The sequence below is a fragment of the Filicampus tigris genome, chromosome 4 (assembly GCF_054856515.1).
Source record: "Filicampus tigris isolate MCC_2025a chromosome 4, RoL_Ftig_1.0, whole genome shotgun sequence".
Classification (NCBI taxonomy): Eukaryota; Metazoa; Chordata; class Actinopteri; order Syngnathiformes; family Syngnathidae; genus Filicampus; species Filicampus tigris.
Genome location: NC_141220.1, coordinates 24,992,700 through 25,007,822, shown reverse-complemented (window position 1 = coordinate 25,007,822; position 15,123 = coordinate 24,992,700). Strand labels below are relative to the sequence as shown.

General features: G+C 43.9%; 1 protein-coding gene across 3 annotated transcripts in view; it reads right to left on the bottom strand.

Moving 5' to 3' along the window:
• Nucleotides 1–167: 167 nt before the first annotated feature.
• Nucleotides 168–15,123, bottom strand: part of LOC147149069 (PDZ domain-containing RING finger protein 4) — a 126,209-nt gene continuing 111,253 nt past the window's right edge. For 2 of the 3 annotated variants that reach the window (XM_086029393.1, XM_086029396.1), the window contains 5 exons: nt 9,220–9,318; nt 7,023–7,085; nt 5,413–5,514; nt 4,164–4,292; nt 168–3,218 (listed from right to left, as the gene is read on the bottom strand). In XM_086029393.1, coding sequence (XP_085885519.1) covers nt 1,779–3,218; nt 4,164–4,292; nt 5,413–5,514; nt 7,023–7,085; nt 9,220–9,318 — 1,833 coding nt within the window. In that variant the 3' untranslated portion in view covers nt 168–1,778. The remainder of the gene's footprint in view (nt 3,219–4,163; nt 4,293–5,412; nt 5,515–7,022; nt 7,086–9,219; nt 9,319–15,123) is intronic. The other variant, XM_086029394.1, reaches the window with a different exon arrangement.

Here is a 15,123-nt window from a genome sequence, read left to right as displayed (position 1 = left end):
GTCTAAAGAGCAAGCGACTTGGAGTCACTGCAAGTGACAAGCTGGTCATACACTCATTTGTCCTCTTCCATTGGATATCATGCATTCTAGTTGAGATCAAACAAAACAAAAGCAGTATAGCATCAAAGCTGCTCAAAAGAAAAACATAAAATGAAAAAAAAAAAAAATCACAATTTATCGTCATTTATTTTGCAAAGAGCACCATCACATTTTTTTTCAACTGGCTACACATTTGCCGACTACGCGTTTACGTGAAACCATGGCACACGGACTCAAAACAAAGACAAAGGGATCTGCGCCATACGTGAAATTTACAATACAGTATTTCTGTTTTAAGCAATGATGTCACATGGAAATAAAAGTTCAACTTCAATTTGACCTTATACTGCATGAAGAGATCCAATCAATCAGCTGAGTCCTGCTCAGCGGCTAACTATACAATTCAGGTATGGAAAAGTAAACAGTATTAGTTAAAAAAAAAAAAAAAAAAAAAAAAAAAAGAAGAATGCAACAAAACTAAAGAAAATTCTCAACTTAATATGAATGTTTCACTATTGTGGATTTGTTTATTTTATACCTGACAGAACTGCTCAATTTTGGGAGGTATTACTTTAACACTATGACATTTGTTTCTAATATTGCAGTTACCTTAAATAGGAAAAAAAAAAGAAGCAAAATATTAGAAAGTCATATCAGTAGCTAAAGAAGTGAAGTCAATTGGGTGCATCTCAATAAATTCCTGGAAAACTATTTAATAGTTCTAAACTCATATGGATTCACTACGTACACATCTTCATTCATTTATTCGGTTTTGAAAATAGTCATAAAAGCCAAGAATTCACCATCTCAAGAAATTGGAATAATACATAAAACAATCAGTGATTTTTGACAGACAAACTAGGTAGGAATTGTTCTTCTGAAAACAAATGTCCAACTAAAATAAAGTAACTTTTCAATTTATAGAGATGCACCTATAAGATTTTATTGGATCGCCTCGATGTACGGTAAATATCGTGCACAGCAGGGATCACCAACATGGTGCCCACAGGCACGAGCTGGCCCCGGAGGACCGCATGAGTAGCCCGCGGGCCCGCTCAAAAAAGAGCTCGCTAGTCACGGGACACTGTGATTTCCTAGGTCTGTTAGAGAATTTGAAAATGTAAACACTTTTGAGTTTAATAGAAATAAAGTGTTCCGTATTGATTTTCACCTGTTCCTACCTTGTGAAGTTATTGTTCATAATTAGTGAGAAATGTCAACAAAAACGCTGTCTTTACATAGATGAATCTCATTATTAATAATAACATCGTGAAAGGTCATTTGAGCAAATTTCTCATTCCTGAATTCTTTCGGAATCGTAATTTTGTGTGTCAAACTGGTAGCCCTTGGCTTTAATCAGTGCCCAAGAAGTACTGTCGGTCTGAGTTTCGAATCGGTTGGTGAACCCCATCCGCCCCCCCGGGCATAAGCGACAAGCTGAGATGCTGGACAAAAAGGCGCGAGACCTGCTGCGTTTTGCGTTCCGACATGGCACGGAAAACAAACGTACACGTCTTGAGTGACACGGTCCTGACGTCCACGTGAAAATAGGCGACGGTGTCATCGATCCGTAGAAAAAATGTCAAAGGGGATGCCGTAGTGCCACGGATAAACTCTTTACAAAACGCTATTTGGGTGTACAAAGTAGTGAAAAATACTCCTTATCGCCCTCATAAAAACGCCACATTGAACGAGGCAATTAGATTCGTACCGCCACGGGTAGAAAGTCCGCGTTTGTTTTACACGGTAGTGACCGACAGGAAGGCGTTGTGCACCTGCGCCCCCTCGGGAGCTTTGGTCCCGTGCGTCATCAGCTCCTGGATGGTCATCCAGTTGTCCAGGATCTTCTTGTTGCGCTTCTTCATCATCTTCTTGTGGCTCAGCTCGATGATGCTGGCCTCGCCGCTGCTCTGCGGGTTCTCCTTCAGGCTCTCCAGGCGGCTGCGCTGCATGAACTCGCGGCGCCTGCGCTGCTCCTTGGCGCGGGCCAGGTGCTGCTTGCGCTCCTCCTTGCTCCAGTAGCGGCCCATCTTCATCTCGCTCATGGCGTCGTCGTCCGTGGTCATGCCGCCGCTGCGCTCCTCCTTGATCTTCAGCGCTCGCTCCCGCAGGATCTTGTCGCGCACCGGCCGCTTGGTGACGTAGCGCGTGCCGTCGCCGCGGATCTTCACCTTCCACTCCATCTTGGGCTCGTCCAGCAGGAGAGGCGCCGCCCGGGGCTCCTTGTTGCACACGCCCAGCAGGCTGAGCTGGCTCTGGGCGTATTCCACCGCCGAGCGCTGCTGGATGAGCTGCATGTAGCTCTGGTAGTGCCGGGCGTGCGCCGGGATGTTGGCCTGCCGTTGCTGGGAACTGTGCGACGGAGAGAAGTAAGGGATCCGCGTCGCCCGGGGTTTGGGCTCCCCCCGGCGCCCCTCCTCCTCGGGCCGAAGGCCGCGGTCCGACTCGGAGGGCTCGCTGCGGTCGGGGCTGCTGCTCTTGCCGAGGAGCGGGGCCCGGCAACCCGGCGCCGGGCTGGGGCCGAGCGAGGGTCCGGCGGCGAGGCTGCTACGCAGGTTCCTCCGGTTGGTGAGGCTCACCATCCTCTGGAGGGAATGTTCAGGGGAGCGATCCATAGCCAGAGGGGTACTCCGGGAGCTCTCGGCCGTGTTGTAGGCGCTGGAGCTGTCTTTGTCCGACTTCTCCAGCCGCTCGTTGACGTCCGCCAGTTTGCCTTTGCCGGGGTCCCCCTGGAGGGGGCTGGCCGACTGCTGGCCCTTGCGAAGCTTGTGCGCCTGCATGATGTTCTGGCACTCCAGCTCGATGCTGCGCAGCTCCTCGTTGAGCATGCGCAGCTCGTGCTGGACGCCGCCCGGTTCGCCCACGCTGCACTCGATGGTGCTGCGGCGGCTGTAGAAGAGGTCGTACTCGCCGCTGTTGCGGATCTGGCACTTGAGCTCCAGGAGCTGCTGGAAGCGATCGCCGTCCACCGCCTGCCCGTTGTCGTCGTCCTCGTCCTCGTCGCCCTCCCGCCCCTCCGGGCCACGCGGGTCCCGGTTGTCCCGGAGGCACTGCGACAGGCGCCTCTGGATGTGCGCCAGGACGCTGCGCTCGGAATTGCCCTGTCTCTCTTTCAGGGTCCGACCCCTGTCCTGATGCGGGGTGAGGGTGGAGCAGGTGGGCTTGTCATCGTCTTCCCGCTGGTAACAAAAACAAACACACGCTTGACTTCTGGTCCATGTCGCAATGTTATCACGACTGATGTTTTGTGCAAATATGCATTAGCATTCGGTGAAGTCTCGCTAGTTGCGCCAAGATTCGTCTCAAGTAACGAAAATACGAAATAGGTCAATTTTTGAATATTGAACAGTGAATCGGCGGGGCTTCCCTGAAACATGTTTACCTAATGTTGTGAGCCTTGAGTATGTTTAAAATAGGGCTGAACAATTGATACAATTAAAATCAACGTCACAATGTAGTAGAGTGGCATTTTCAAATCTCAATGGCCGCAATTTGATGAAAAAATAAAACAAGCTATAATTTATTTATAAAGTGTCTTGATTAAGTCAATGCTTAAAGCGGAAGTCAACCCAAACAGCAGGCCCACTAGTTGAAACACTGCATTCCGATTAATATTGCGTTTGTGGAATATAAGTTAGTCGTTTTTAGCCATCTCTGGGGGCGGCCATTTTGTCTTCTGAAAATGACATCGCAACTGCTCAACAGGACCAATCACGGCTGACCTGTTTTCTGAATCTGAGCCGTGATTGGTCGTTGTGAGCAGTTGTGATGTCATTTTCAGAAGACAAAATGGCCGCCCCCATAGATGGCTAAAAACGAGTGGATTAACACATATTCCACAAACGCAATATTTATCAGAATGCCCTGTTTCAACTAGTGGGCTTGCATAGAACATGAAAAAAAATCTGTTTGGGTTGACTTCCGCTTTACGAGGTGCAGTCCACGTTTGTTTACATACGATTGTTTCATGACACGTGGAAAGCACGCCAGTCAAGGTCAGATTTGCTGAAAGTTTTTCCTGGCATTAGGATTTCATTTTTCATGTATATCATAAAAATAAAACACACACACGTGCGCACGCACAGAGCAGAATCATTCACGCAGTGACCCGGAGCGTGTCCAACCTGTGCGCTCTCTTGCTCCTCCTGGAAGACGGCCAACTCCATCTCCTCGCGCCGCTGTTCCTCCAGCATTTCCATTTTGAGCTGCTCCAGGAACTCGCTGTGCTCGTCATCCAGCCAGGCCTCCTCCAGCTGCGAACGGAGGAAATTGTTATTTACGTACAGGCGTAAAAAAAAAAAAAAAAAAAAAATTACAAAAAATAAATAAATCAAATTAAATGGTTGCCTGCTCTGTTGGGATTAACGCGCGACATAATGAGCTAGCATTTGTCCATCTCTTTCGTTTCTCCACCGGATCGGAATCATCCGTACCAGATTTTTCTTTTTAATTTACGACGGAGCGATGCTTTTTAATTAGAAATGGCTGGCGGCTCAGCTGCACTGCGGCACGTGTCCTTCCGCTCATTGGGCCGCGGGCCTGAACCCGCGCACCATTAGCATGCCATTAGCTTTTATTGCTTCGCGGCGGAAGTCAATTACAGTAGCGCTACATTAAAAAAATAAGACATGATGAGGTGCCTCACTGGTGGCTTCCAAGAGCGCTTTTGGCGTGAGGAGAAGGGAGGGAACACCACATCATCACACTGAGGAGGTTGACCCTAAGCATCTAAAGAAGCGCGTTTGGCAACGACGTTGCCACCCCATACAACCTCTGTTTCAAATTTATAATTGCAGCAAAACTGGCGGCTGACTGTCAGTCACTCACCTCACGTTCGGCCGCAATGTGTTGAGGGCTTTAAGCGGAAATCCACGCAAACATGGTTTTTTTTTTTTCAAGAATATTTTCAATGCAAGCCCACTAGTTGAAACAGGACACTGATGAATATTGCGTTTGTGGAATAAGTGTTAATCCACTCGTTTTTAGCCATCTCTGGGGGCGGCCATTTTGTCTTCTGTCGACTGAAAATGACATCACAACCGCTCACAAAGACCGATCGCGGCTCCGATTCAGAAAACAGGTCAGCCGTGATTGGTCGTTGTGAGCGGTTGTGATGTCATTTTCAGTCGACCGAAGTGACAAAATGGCCGCGCCCAGAGATGGCTAAAAACGAGTGGATTAACACTTATTCCACAAACGCAATATTTATCAGAATGCCCTGTTTTATGCTGGGAACATATTCTTGAAAAAAAATATGTTTGGCTTGACTTGCGCTTTAATAAAAGGACAAGCGCTTAAATGGTAAGGCAAATGTATGGATGGCTAGATTTGAAAAAAAAAAAAAAAAAAAATGCTTTAGGGTTGCTTTCTCACCTGCATCTCGGGCCTGGCGACCAGCAGGATGATGCTGCGGCATTCTTCGTTGGAGAGCGCAGCCATGGCCTCCTCCCGGTCCTGCACATCCTGCCCATTAATCTGAAGACGACACCAAACGGTGGATTAGCGCGAGACAAAGGTGTACGCGGGCGCACATCGTAGTTACACATGCAAAAAAAGAGGTCAGTCAGCTCATATGCAATAAAAAGCCCCGAGCACAACAATGCGGCGACGGTGGCAGTTATTATGAATGGGAGGCTGCTACAGTGGGCAGACGGCGCGTACATACATCTCGCCGTACAATTAACTGGCCGCTGACGGCAAGCGTCCATCTTTTCGCCGGCCAGACTAATGGCGCTGTCATCAGCGGATAATGGCGCCAGTGTACACGTAAACAACAGCCCCGTTCCAACTCCCCCCTTCTGGATCAGATCACTCAGCTAACACCGCTGCACAATTAGAGCCAATGGTTTTGTACACACAAGTGTCCAAGAAAGAAATGCAGTATGTCGGGAGTCTGTTTTTAGGCCCGCGTCAAAAAAAAAAAGAAGAAAAATGCTGTGTTCGATGTCACATAATGAAGTCATAATGAAGAAGACCTGCTGATATTACTGGTATAAAGTTGTACATTTGTCTACATTTTTTGAAAATAACGTCGTATAACCTGAATGACGTCACAACAGAGAAAAAAGTTGAATGTTACAAGTGTAAAGTTCAAATATTGTAACGTTACAAAATCGCAGTGCTACTTTTTTTCCTAGCACATCAGGTTTTTGAGATTTTTTTTTGTTGTGAAGTTTGACCTACAAAAGCTTGACGGTTCAGAAAAAAATTCCACCTGTTGATGAGAGTAACCCTTTATTTCAAAAATATCACAAAATATATTGCACATCATTATTATTATTAAACCTGATGTGCTAGCCAAAAAAAAAAAAAAAACAACGGTGGACTCGTAATCAGCGAATACAAATCATTTTGAAAAGTTGACTTGGATCTCGGATTAAAAACTTTAGTCAAAAATTGTTGACCAGTGTTAGGAGAAAAGAGCTTGTGCTGTAACAACAATAAAATCGCAATTTTAAGAAAAAGTTGCAAAGTAACATCAATAGCAATGTTGAGTAAGACGGTCTCATTAGTACACGGTTAGTGCGGTTGCAATAATGAAGTCACGTTATGAGTATTAGCTTCTAATGTTAACTGTCTTAAATAAAAGGCCTCCTAATATTTGGTCTACCCTATTCAGATCATGACTAACAACTCTGTTGCCGCAGAGCAGTACTTCAACACTCCTTGAAGCTTTTTCACTGCCTCCGAGTGGCCAACGCAAATCAGTGCATGATGCCACGACTTTGCGAACTAGCACGCGGGTCCCGCCTCTCAACTCGCCCACTGGAAGCTGCAGCACAGCAACCACCCAGAACCAAACGGAGGGAAAAAAAAAAAAAAAACAGTTGTTGCTGAGTCTGTAAGTAAAACAGCCAGGGGGGCTATTCTCGCCTTTTAACAGTCACAGTGGGGGGAAAGATCCCCCTTTAATGTGCGGCCATTAAAAATGAATGGGGCTCTTCATGCTGGGGGACAGCATTTTTTTTTTTTTTTCTCCGTACCTGTAATATGCGGTCCCCCTCTCGGATGCGACCGTCTTTGGCGGCGATGCTGTTGGGACAGATCTGCGAAAGGAGAGCATGATGTAACGGGGTGAGGTTAGAACCCAGACCCGAAATCCTGGTGATCATCACTCAAAGCTGACACGGCATGCACCTGCTGCAGCTAATTTGAAACAACAAGGAGGGGCGGGACGTGTGTGTGTATTGTGTTGTGTGTGTGTGTGTCAAGTCTTTTTAGTCTGTGGCACTTTATCTTCATCACACTCCACTCTGATACAGAGCAAGACTCATTAAACTGGGAGATGGCTCCAGACACGACTGAGGGGGTTGGATTGCAGGGAACAAAAGGAGTTGAAGGTTATTTTGTGTTTAGTCATGTGGGAGGGGGAGGTAGATTCTTTATTTTCACTTTTGTGGAAATAAAGGCATAGGCGAGGAAAATGGCCTCATTTGACATGAATATCGTGTTACAAAGTACAAATCATCTTACAAGATATTTTGTATATTTTTGGTGTTATGAGAAAAGAAAGTCATCATTTTACAAGAGTAAAGTTGTTACAGGAATGAACTTGCAACGTTTAGGGAAGGAAAATCATATCTTTAGGGCAAAAAAGATGAAGAGAAAAAAGCCAGTGTTACAAAAATAAATGTGTGAAGTAAAAACGAGATTTTATTTATGCTATGAGAAAAAAGTTATATTTTTGCAAGTGTAACGTTGCTACTGGAATAAACTTACAGGGGGTTGCGGGAAATAAAGATCTCTAAAAAAGATGATTTTATGAAAATAAAGTCATGTTACAAGAATAAAGTTGTAACATTAGGAGAATAAAGAATATCATAATATTAAGGAAAGTTGCAGTGTTCCAGGAAAATGTAATATTACAATAAATATGGCATCATTTTACAAGAATAAGATTGTAACATTACCGGAAAATGTTGTAATGTTAAAAGACTTTTTTTTTTTTTTTTTTTTGGTAATGTTACGAGAAAAAAAATCCCGTTAAAAAAATAAAGTTAGGGGAATAAAGATGCAACGTTGTAGTAATAACGTCACACGAAAACATTGTACACTAACATTCTGAGGAGAAAGTTCTAAGTTTCTAAACAAAGCTGTGACGCTATGAGAAAAGGTCGTTATGAGAAAAAAATATTTTTATCGAACAATTTTTCAGATTTTCATTGTTTACTTTTTTGAAAATTATTACTAAACATTTTTGACAATATATATATTTGTCATAAAATTCTAACAAAAAGTTCAGGGAGCACCCAGGGTCATCAGCATGTCTTAAAAATTTTAATGAAAAACAATAGCTCCATAGAGTTTTCTACCGTACATCAAGTCCGCCAAAATTTCAAAATGACTGAAATGTTAACCTTTGACATACATTTGTTTTGATTTCAACACAGTTTTGAATTGATTTATTATCGGCCATCGGATTTTTAAAAAAGGCAGATGCCGATATTCGTCAAAATGCAGAATATCGGCGCCTATAATCGACCCGGCAGATAATCGGTCTATCCCAAAATTCTATTGTGTATAACTGTTCCTCAGCCAGACAACGATTGCACTAAAACTGCCCCAAAAAGTTTGGCATTAAAGAAGATGGAAGATGTAAAAGGTGAATGTTGTAAAACTATCAGCAAAGTGTGGAATTAGAGAGACACTTTGATGATTTCTTTTAAAAATGGCTCTGAATCTCTCCGTGAATCAACAAAAAATAAAATAAAATAAAATCAACTTTAAGTGCAGCCTACATTATTCATGAGCTATGTGCTGCAGTTTCTTGTTTTTTTGTGATTGTGTGGACAAGCCAGAGTGGGACGTCAACGTAACTGAGGATGCTACTGTAGCTCAGCAGATAAACTCTTGCTTCATTGCATTTTTATGAAAAGTATCCCAAAAAAGAAGGATTAGCCTGAACAGGCGGCCAGAAGAAGGATATATACCGGAAATTAAAAAGTAAAACAGAAACAGTGCTTTTGTTACTCACCTGTCCAATACAACATTTTTATGTAAATCAGCTGTTGAGAAAAAATACGCTTTACAGAACTTCACGATTCTTTCTGATCTGTTGAATAATTTACCCAGTGAATTCGAAGAAAACTAAGTCAGACGCAGCGTACGTCATAAGTGTATGTATATATCGAGTATATATGTATACATATATAAAATCGTTCAACTTTGACACGTACTCACCTCGCTGATGTAGATAGCAACGTCCTCTTCCTCGTCCGTCCTGTAGCACAGAGTCAGCCCCAGCTTTTCTTGGCTGCTGAGTCGGCACAATTCCACTTCCTGTGTCGAGGAGAGGGGAGAAAACATATAGCTAATGTTGCCCAGGGTGTCGTGCAGATGAAAGAAACCGCGGTTCTTTGGCCGTTCTTTGAGGCTGAAGTTGTTCTAACTGCTACTTTAATAGCCCCTTCCAGCACATCATGAAGGCATACGTGCGAAAGGAATTGGAGAAAGATGGAAGTGCCATCGCATGCATCAGATCGACGAGACGAACAGTCCTAAAGCACGCTGGCGTGTGCTCACTTTGCTGCCGATTGCTTATTTGCATACACTTGAATTCAGGTAACAGCAGTGGAAAGCGGCGCTTAATGACAGAGTAGAGCCTCAAATGAGAGGCTACAGGGATTTCTTTACTCGATCATCGACCCGACTCGAAAACAACAGAGAGGATCTATAAATGACGGGGAGCTGCTTTCCAGTTGAAAAGTTGAAAACGCACAGCGTGTCGGCGCATTATATGCGATGCTGTGTCATTTTTGTTGGATCGTTTGATTCAAACTCGCTAAACAATCAAGTCCCACACAAACCTAAATACTCTACTGTGAGTGAAGATTTATGGTGGGGAAAAGTATTTATCTTTGATTTTTGCTTTCAAAACCTGGCGCAGCGATCAAACGAAATGGCAAGTTTGATTCTTTAAGTCCAAGCAGAAAATTCAGACTAACTTTGAACTTACTGGAAGGCAAACTTCACTCCGACTTTCGGGAGTCGGAAGGCGTTTGATCACGGGAGATGTTCTCACGAGTGGGGAATTGAAATGTCACAGGAGATCAAGTGGATTTTTTTTTTTTTTTTTTATGTCGGGCCCAAATATAGACCCTCAAACCATAAATAAGATGAAATTATGCTAATGCGAGCAGGCGTGCATACGATATACGCCGCACTAAATAATTCCTCACTTCCCGCTGGTGAGGCATCAACAAACTATTGACTTACATGAGGCACACGTCTGCATCAAGTCCTCATTCAAGTTCTCGGCTGCAAAGCAGGGGAACTTGCGACGGCCATATCCAATTTCTGTCCCCCAACGCTGCTGGAGGGAATCAAGTGTGAAATGGCCACTTCCAGCTGAGGTCTTCATTAGGACACAAACAAAGTGCCGCCCAGCAGTGGAGAGCGGGATGGAGGGGGCGGGGGTGGGGGCGGGGGGCAACAATGAGGAACGGACGGTCGTTTTTCTTCCTTCCGTGACCGCGTGCGTGTGATGATGCGTCACGTACGACGGGACTTGTCAGGGAAGGCGAAGTCTGACTGAGGTCGGATTGGATGAAGGGTGGGCCGCTGCGCTGGGGGGGTCACCACCTGCTGCTTCTGAGTCCAAATTACACGGGGGGGGGGGGGGGGGATTTTGAAGGATTTGGTGCAGCGGTGGGAAACGTCACGGATGGAGGGAGATATAATTCTTCAGGTGGATGAAGATGATGAAAGATGGATTGAAACCCAAACCCTAGTTTGAAACCCTAACCCTGCTGTAAAACCCTAAATTGAAATCAGAACCGCAGTTTGAAACCCTAACCCTAGTTTAACACCCTACTCTAAAACCCTAACCCTAGTTTGAAACGCCAACCCTAGTTTAAAACCCAACCTTGAAACTCTAACTGCACTTTGAAACACTAACTCTCGTTTAAAACCCTACTTTGAAACCCTAACCATAGTTTGAAACCCTACTTTGAAACACTAATCCTGGTTTGAAACCCTACTTTGAAACCATAACCCTAGTTTCAAACCCTACCTTGAAACCCTAACCCTAGTTTAAAACCCTACTTTGGAACCCTAACCCTAGTTTGAAACCCTACTTTAAAACCCTATCCCTACTTGGAAACCCTACTTTGAAAACCCTAGTTTGAGATCCTAACCATTGTTTGAAACCCGACTTTGAAACCCTAGCCCTAGTTTGAAACCCTAACCTTATAATGAAACCCTAACCCTAGTTTAAAACCCTACTTTGACACCCTAACCCCAGTTTGAAACCCTACTTTAAAACCAACCCAAGTTTCATATCCTACTTTGAAATCCTAACCCTAGTTTGAAACCCTAACTGCAGTTTGAAACTGTAACCTTAATTTAAAGCCCTACTTTAAAACACAGACCCCAGTTTAAAATCCTAAAATCTGGTGTGGATGCGGCAAATGGGACTTCTCCCGAATTGATGCCCCTCAATCCAGACCGGACAACCCTCCCTTCCCTTCCCTCCCCTTCAACACACATTCGGGTGCTGTGCTATGGATGCCCCCCCCCCTCTCCCTCAGGAGGATGCCGCCTTTGCACGCCCTGTGGGGGATGTCAAAACCAAAGATATGCGAAGCTGCTTTGAGTTTGATTGGACGCACAGATTACGGTAAACTAAACACATTGCAAGTGATCCACCGTTATTGACACTGTAGCGGGGGTACGCATGCTTGCACAGGGACAAAACGCACAATATGACTCATTGAAAGGTTAATAAGCATGCGTACGCTCAAGAACTTAACGCGCCGTGGCTCACTCAAAGCCTTTAACTTTGTACAATTTCCAATATGCAGTATAGCCCACATCTTTCCTGACCCGCGAACACCTCCCCTTCAAACCAAATCAAACAAAGCTGCAATCTTCTCCTGAGTGCCTCTGCAGATCCGACAGCTTCAAATCCCGCTCTCGGAAGTATAGCGACCAGACCCCGAAAATGAATCTGTCATCCCAATAAGGCCATATGTTCAAAAATGCTTCCAGGCCGTACCCGATGTTCGCAGAAATACGATGCCAGTTCATCTCCTGGCGCCGCGGAGGCGGTAATAAGAGCTCCGGAGACAACGTGGCACACCTAGCATGCTAATACGATGTGAGAAGGATGTTGAAATCGTCGGCAAGGTCTCCATCCAGCTCAGGATAACGCACAGAAATTAGCCGGGAGCGGGCGCGACATCACACCTTTTATGCCTCACAGATTCAAGTTAAGAGTGAGAACCAACTACACCTTCCTTTTGTGTCCCAAAAAAAATACTGTGAATGAATCAAAGCTCCAGAAAAGAAGAAACAGAGCGTAAGACGCTTAGTTTTAGTCAAGAAACGTCGACTTCAGTATTTATTTGTTTAACTTTACAAAAGAGAGAAAAATAAGCAAAAGCGGGCCATTTTTTTGGCGATTTTTTGGGGGGAATATTTGAATGTCATTATTTTTTTTTTTCTTATGTTGTAATGCGTTAATGTATGGGGGGGGAAATAAACAAATGAGAAATCGGTCGATTTTTGGGGGGAATGATTTTACAAGATCTTATATCGGTCTACTTCAGAGTGTTAAAAAAAAAAAAAGCGAAGCACCCATCTGAAAAAAATCTTGCCTGCTCATTGAGCAGACACACACTTTTTTTCTTTTTTTTTTCTTCCAAAATATATATCACTTTTTAAAGTTCCCGCTAGGAGATTAGCGCACGGCGCAGAGATAAGATCTGACAGTAAATTAATAGCGGCGGTGGCATGATGTACTGCGAAAATGTTCGCTCCGCCATCAAGGCGCACTGTGGGCTGTCATCATAATGGCGCCTTTGATTAGCAGTAATTGAAAAAGCGGCCGCAAATGCACCGAGATTGCGAGGGAAGCCTGTCAACAAGCGCAAAAGTTTGTCATTTGCCGCTGGTGAGCCACCGCAGCTCTTGACAAAACATGGCCAGGCTCCTTTTTGCTGTTAGCCTCCAGATATCACAAAGAAAACGTCGCCGACGTTCATGTGTGGGCCTCATTCGGTTGAATGGTTCTTACAAGCGACGCATCAAAGATAATAAACCAAAACAAGCATCAATTATTGCTGTCGTTGATTACCTCCCAGTGATTCATTACTAACAGCAGCTCATGATGACGTTTCAATTTTGTAAATAAGTGACCGATTGAGAGCTGTTTATTTAACGGTGTGTAGTTTATTATTGTGATTGTACTACTTGGTATTCAACTCAATTTGACGTTTGCCGTTCGACACTCCCAATAGACTTTTTTTTTTTTTTTCTTTGCTAGTGTTCACATATTCAAATGATCACATGTACAACATTTTTTGAAAATCACAATTTCGTATCAACGGTGAGCAGCTCAGGATGGACCTTGCCTCACGGTTAAAGTGGAAGACAACCCAAACATATATTTTTTTTAAGAATATGTTCAATGCAGGCCCACTAGTTGAATCACAGCATTATTATTAATATTGTGTTTGTGGAATATGAGTTAAGATACAAAATCCACCTGCTTTTAGCCATCTCAGGGTCGGCCATTTTGTCATTTCTGTTGACTGAAAATGACATCACACACAGCTCAGATAATGACCAATCATAGCGCAGCTTCAGAAAACAGGTGAGCCGTGATTGGTCGTTATCTGAGCCCTAAGCAGTTGTGATGTCATGTTCAGTTGACAGAAATGACAAAATGGCCGCCCTCAGAGATGGCTAAAAACAGGTGGATTAACTATTATTCCATAAACGCAATATTTACCAGAATGACTAGTGGGCCTGGATAGAACATTAGTCATGAAAAAAAAGATGTTTGGGTTGACTTTAAAGTCAACTGGGTACCATGACCCTCATGTGGACAAGTGCAGTTATTTAAAAAAAAAAAAAAAAAAAAAAAAAAAAAAAGGGGATGCAGACACTTGATATTATCAAAGCAAGTAAAAAAAAAAAAAAAAAAAAGATATGCAGACACTTGATATTATCAAAGCAAGTAAAAAAAAAAAAAAGATGTCAAATCCCAGGTACTTTCCAAATGAATTGATCATCCCCTCCTCTATTGAAAACTAATGGCCTATTCTTGAATTTGGAATTGAATCAACAACAAAGAAAACAGCTACATTTCATGCAGTGAGAGAAAGCAACATGTGTCCACTTTTAACACGAACAAATGAATCTTGGATTGGAACCAAACAACTTCAGCTACACGGGCGGGAATTGCACTGAGAGAAACATGGACGTGTTGGAAAGGTGAATTGGATTTCAATGGTTCCTCCGTGAAGTGGCGGCAAAACGCACTCCTCTACTGACACCGCCAAGTAAAGTCATTTAAAGAAATCTCTTCCCTCCGTCCTCTCTTTGGTCACACTGAGAGACAGACGTTGCATTTTGGCTGCAGCAGTGCGAGAAACCAGCAACAAAGCCCGCCGAGTGTAATAGGATTTGTTAATAGCAACCAGGCGCACAGAAAGGCTTTCATAGACGGTATTATATTTGTTACCAATGTGACACGGCGATCCGAGCGGGTGCACAAATCTCTTTGCCGCGTCTCCGGGCTCAGTAGGCGGGAGCCGTCACAACTAATTCAAACACAACAAATAAAGAGCGGGGGGGGGGGGGGGGGCGGTTGCCGGTCGCAGATGCGCGATTCGCTAACATGACGGCGACTTGACTATATCAGCCTTGTGTGTTTATCACTTTCAGTCACAGTTATCAGTTTACAGAAATGAACTACAGTTGGTTCCTTGACTGAAGAGTTGAATTTGTTCCGCGACCAAAGCAAATCCTTGAAGAAATGAGTTAAAATGCCGACACAAAACCACCACTATCTCAATCCAATGCCAAGTACCGATTGTTTTATGTTTAGTTTGACAGTAAATTTCAACTGGGAGTGGGAATAAACATCTTGAAGTCATTTTTTTTTTTCTTTTTTAATATACCAACATGAGTTCACTGCCATCATTCAGCTGCCATCATACAGCTTTCGTAGCTCAAATTTTTACCCACAAGTCAAAACTAAGAAAAAAAAGGCCGCTCATATCTCAAAGCACCACTGCAATTTACACTAGTGAAAACCATAAGAAGGCACAGATGTTCTACATATTTGCCTTGACGAAT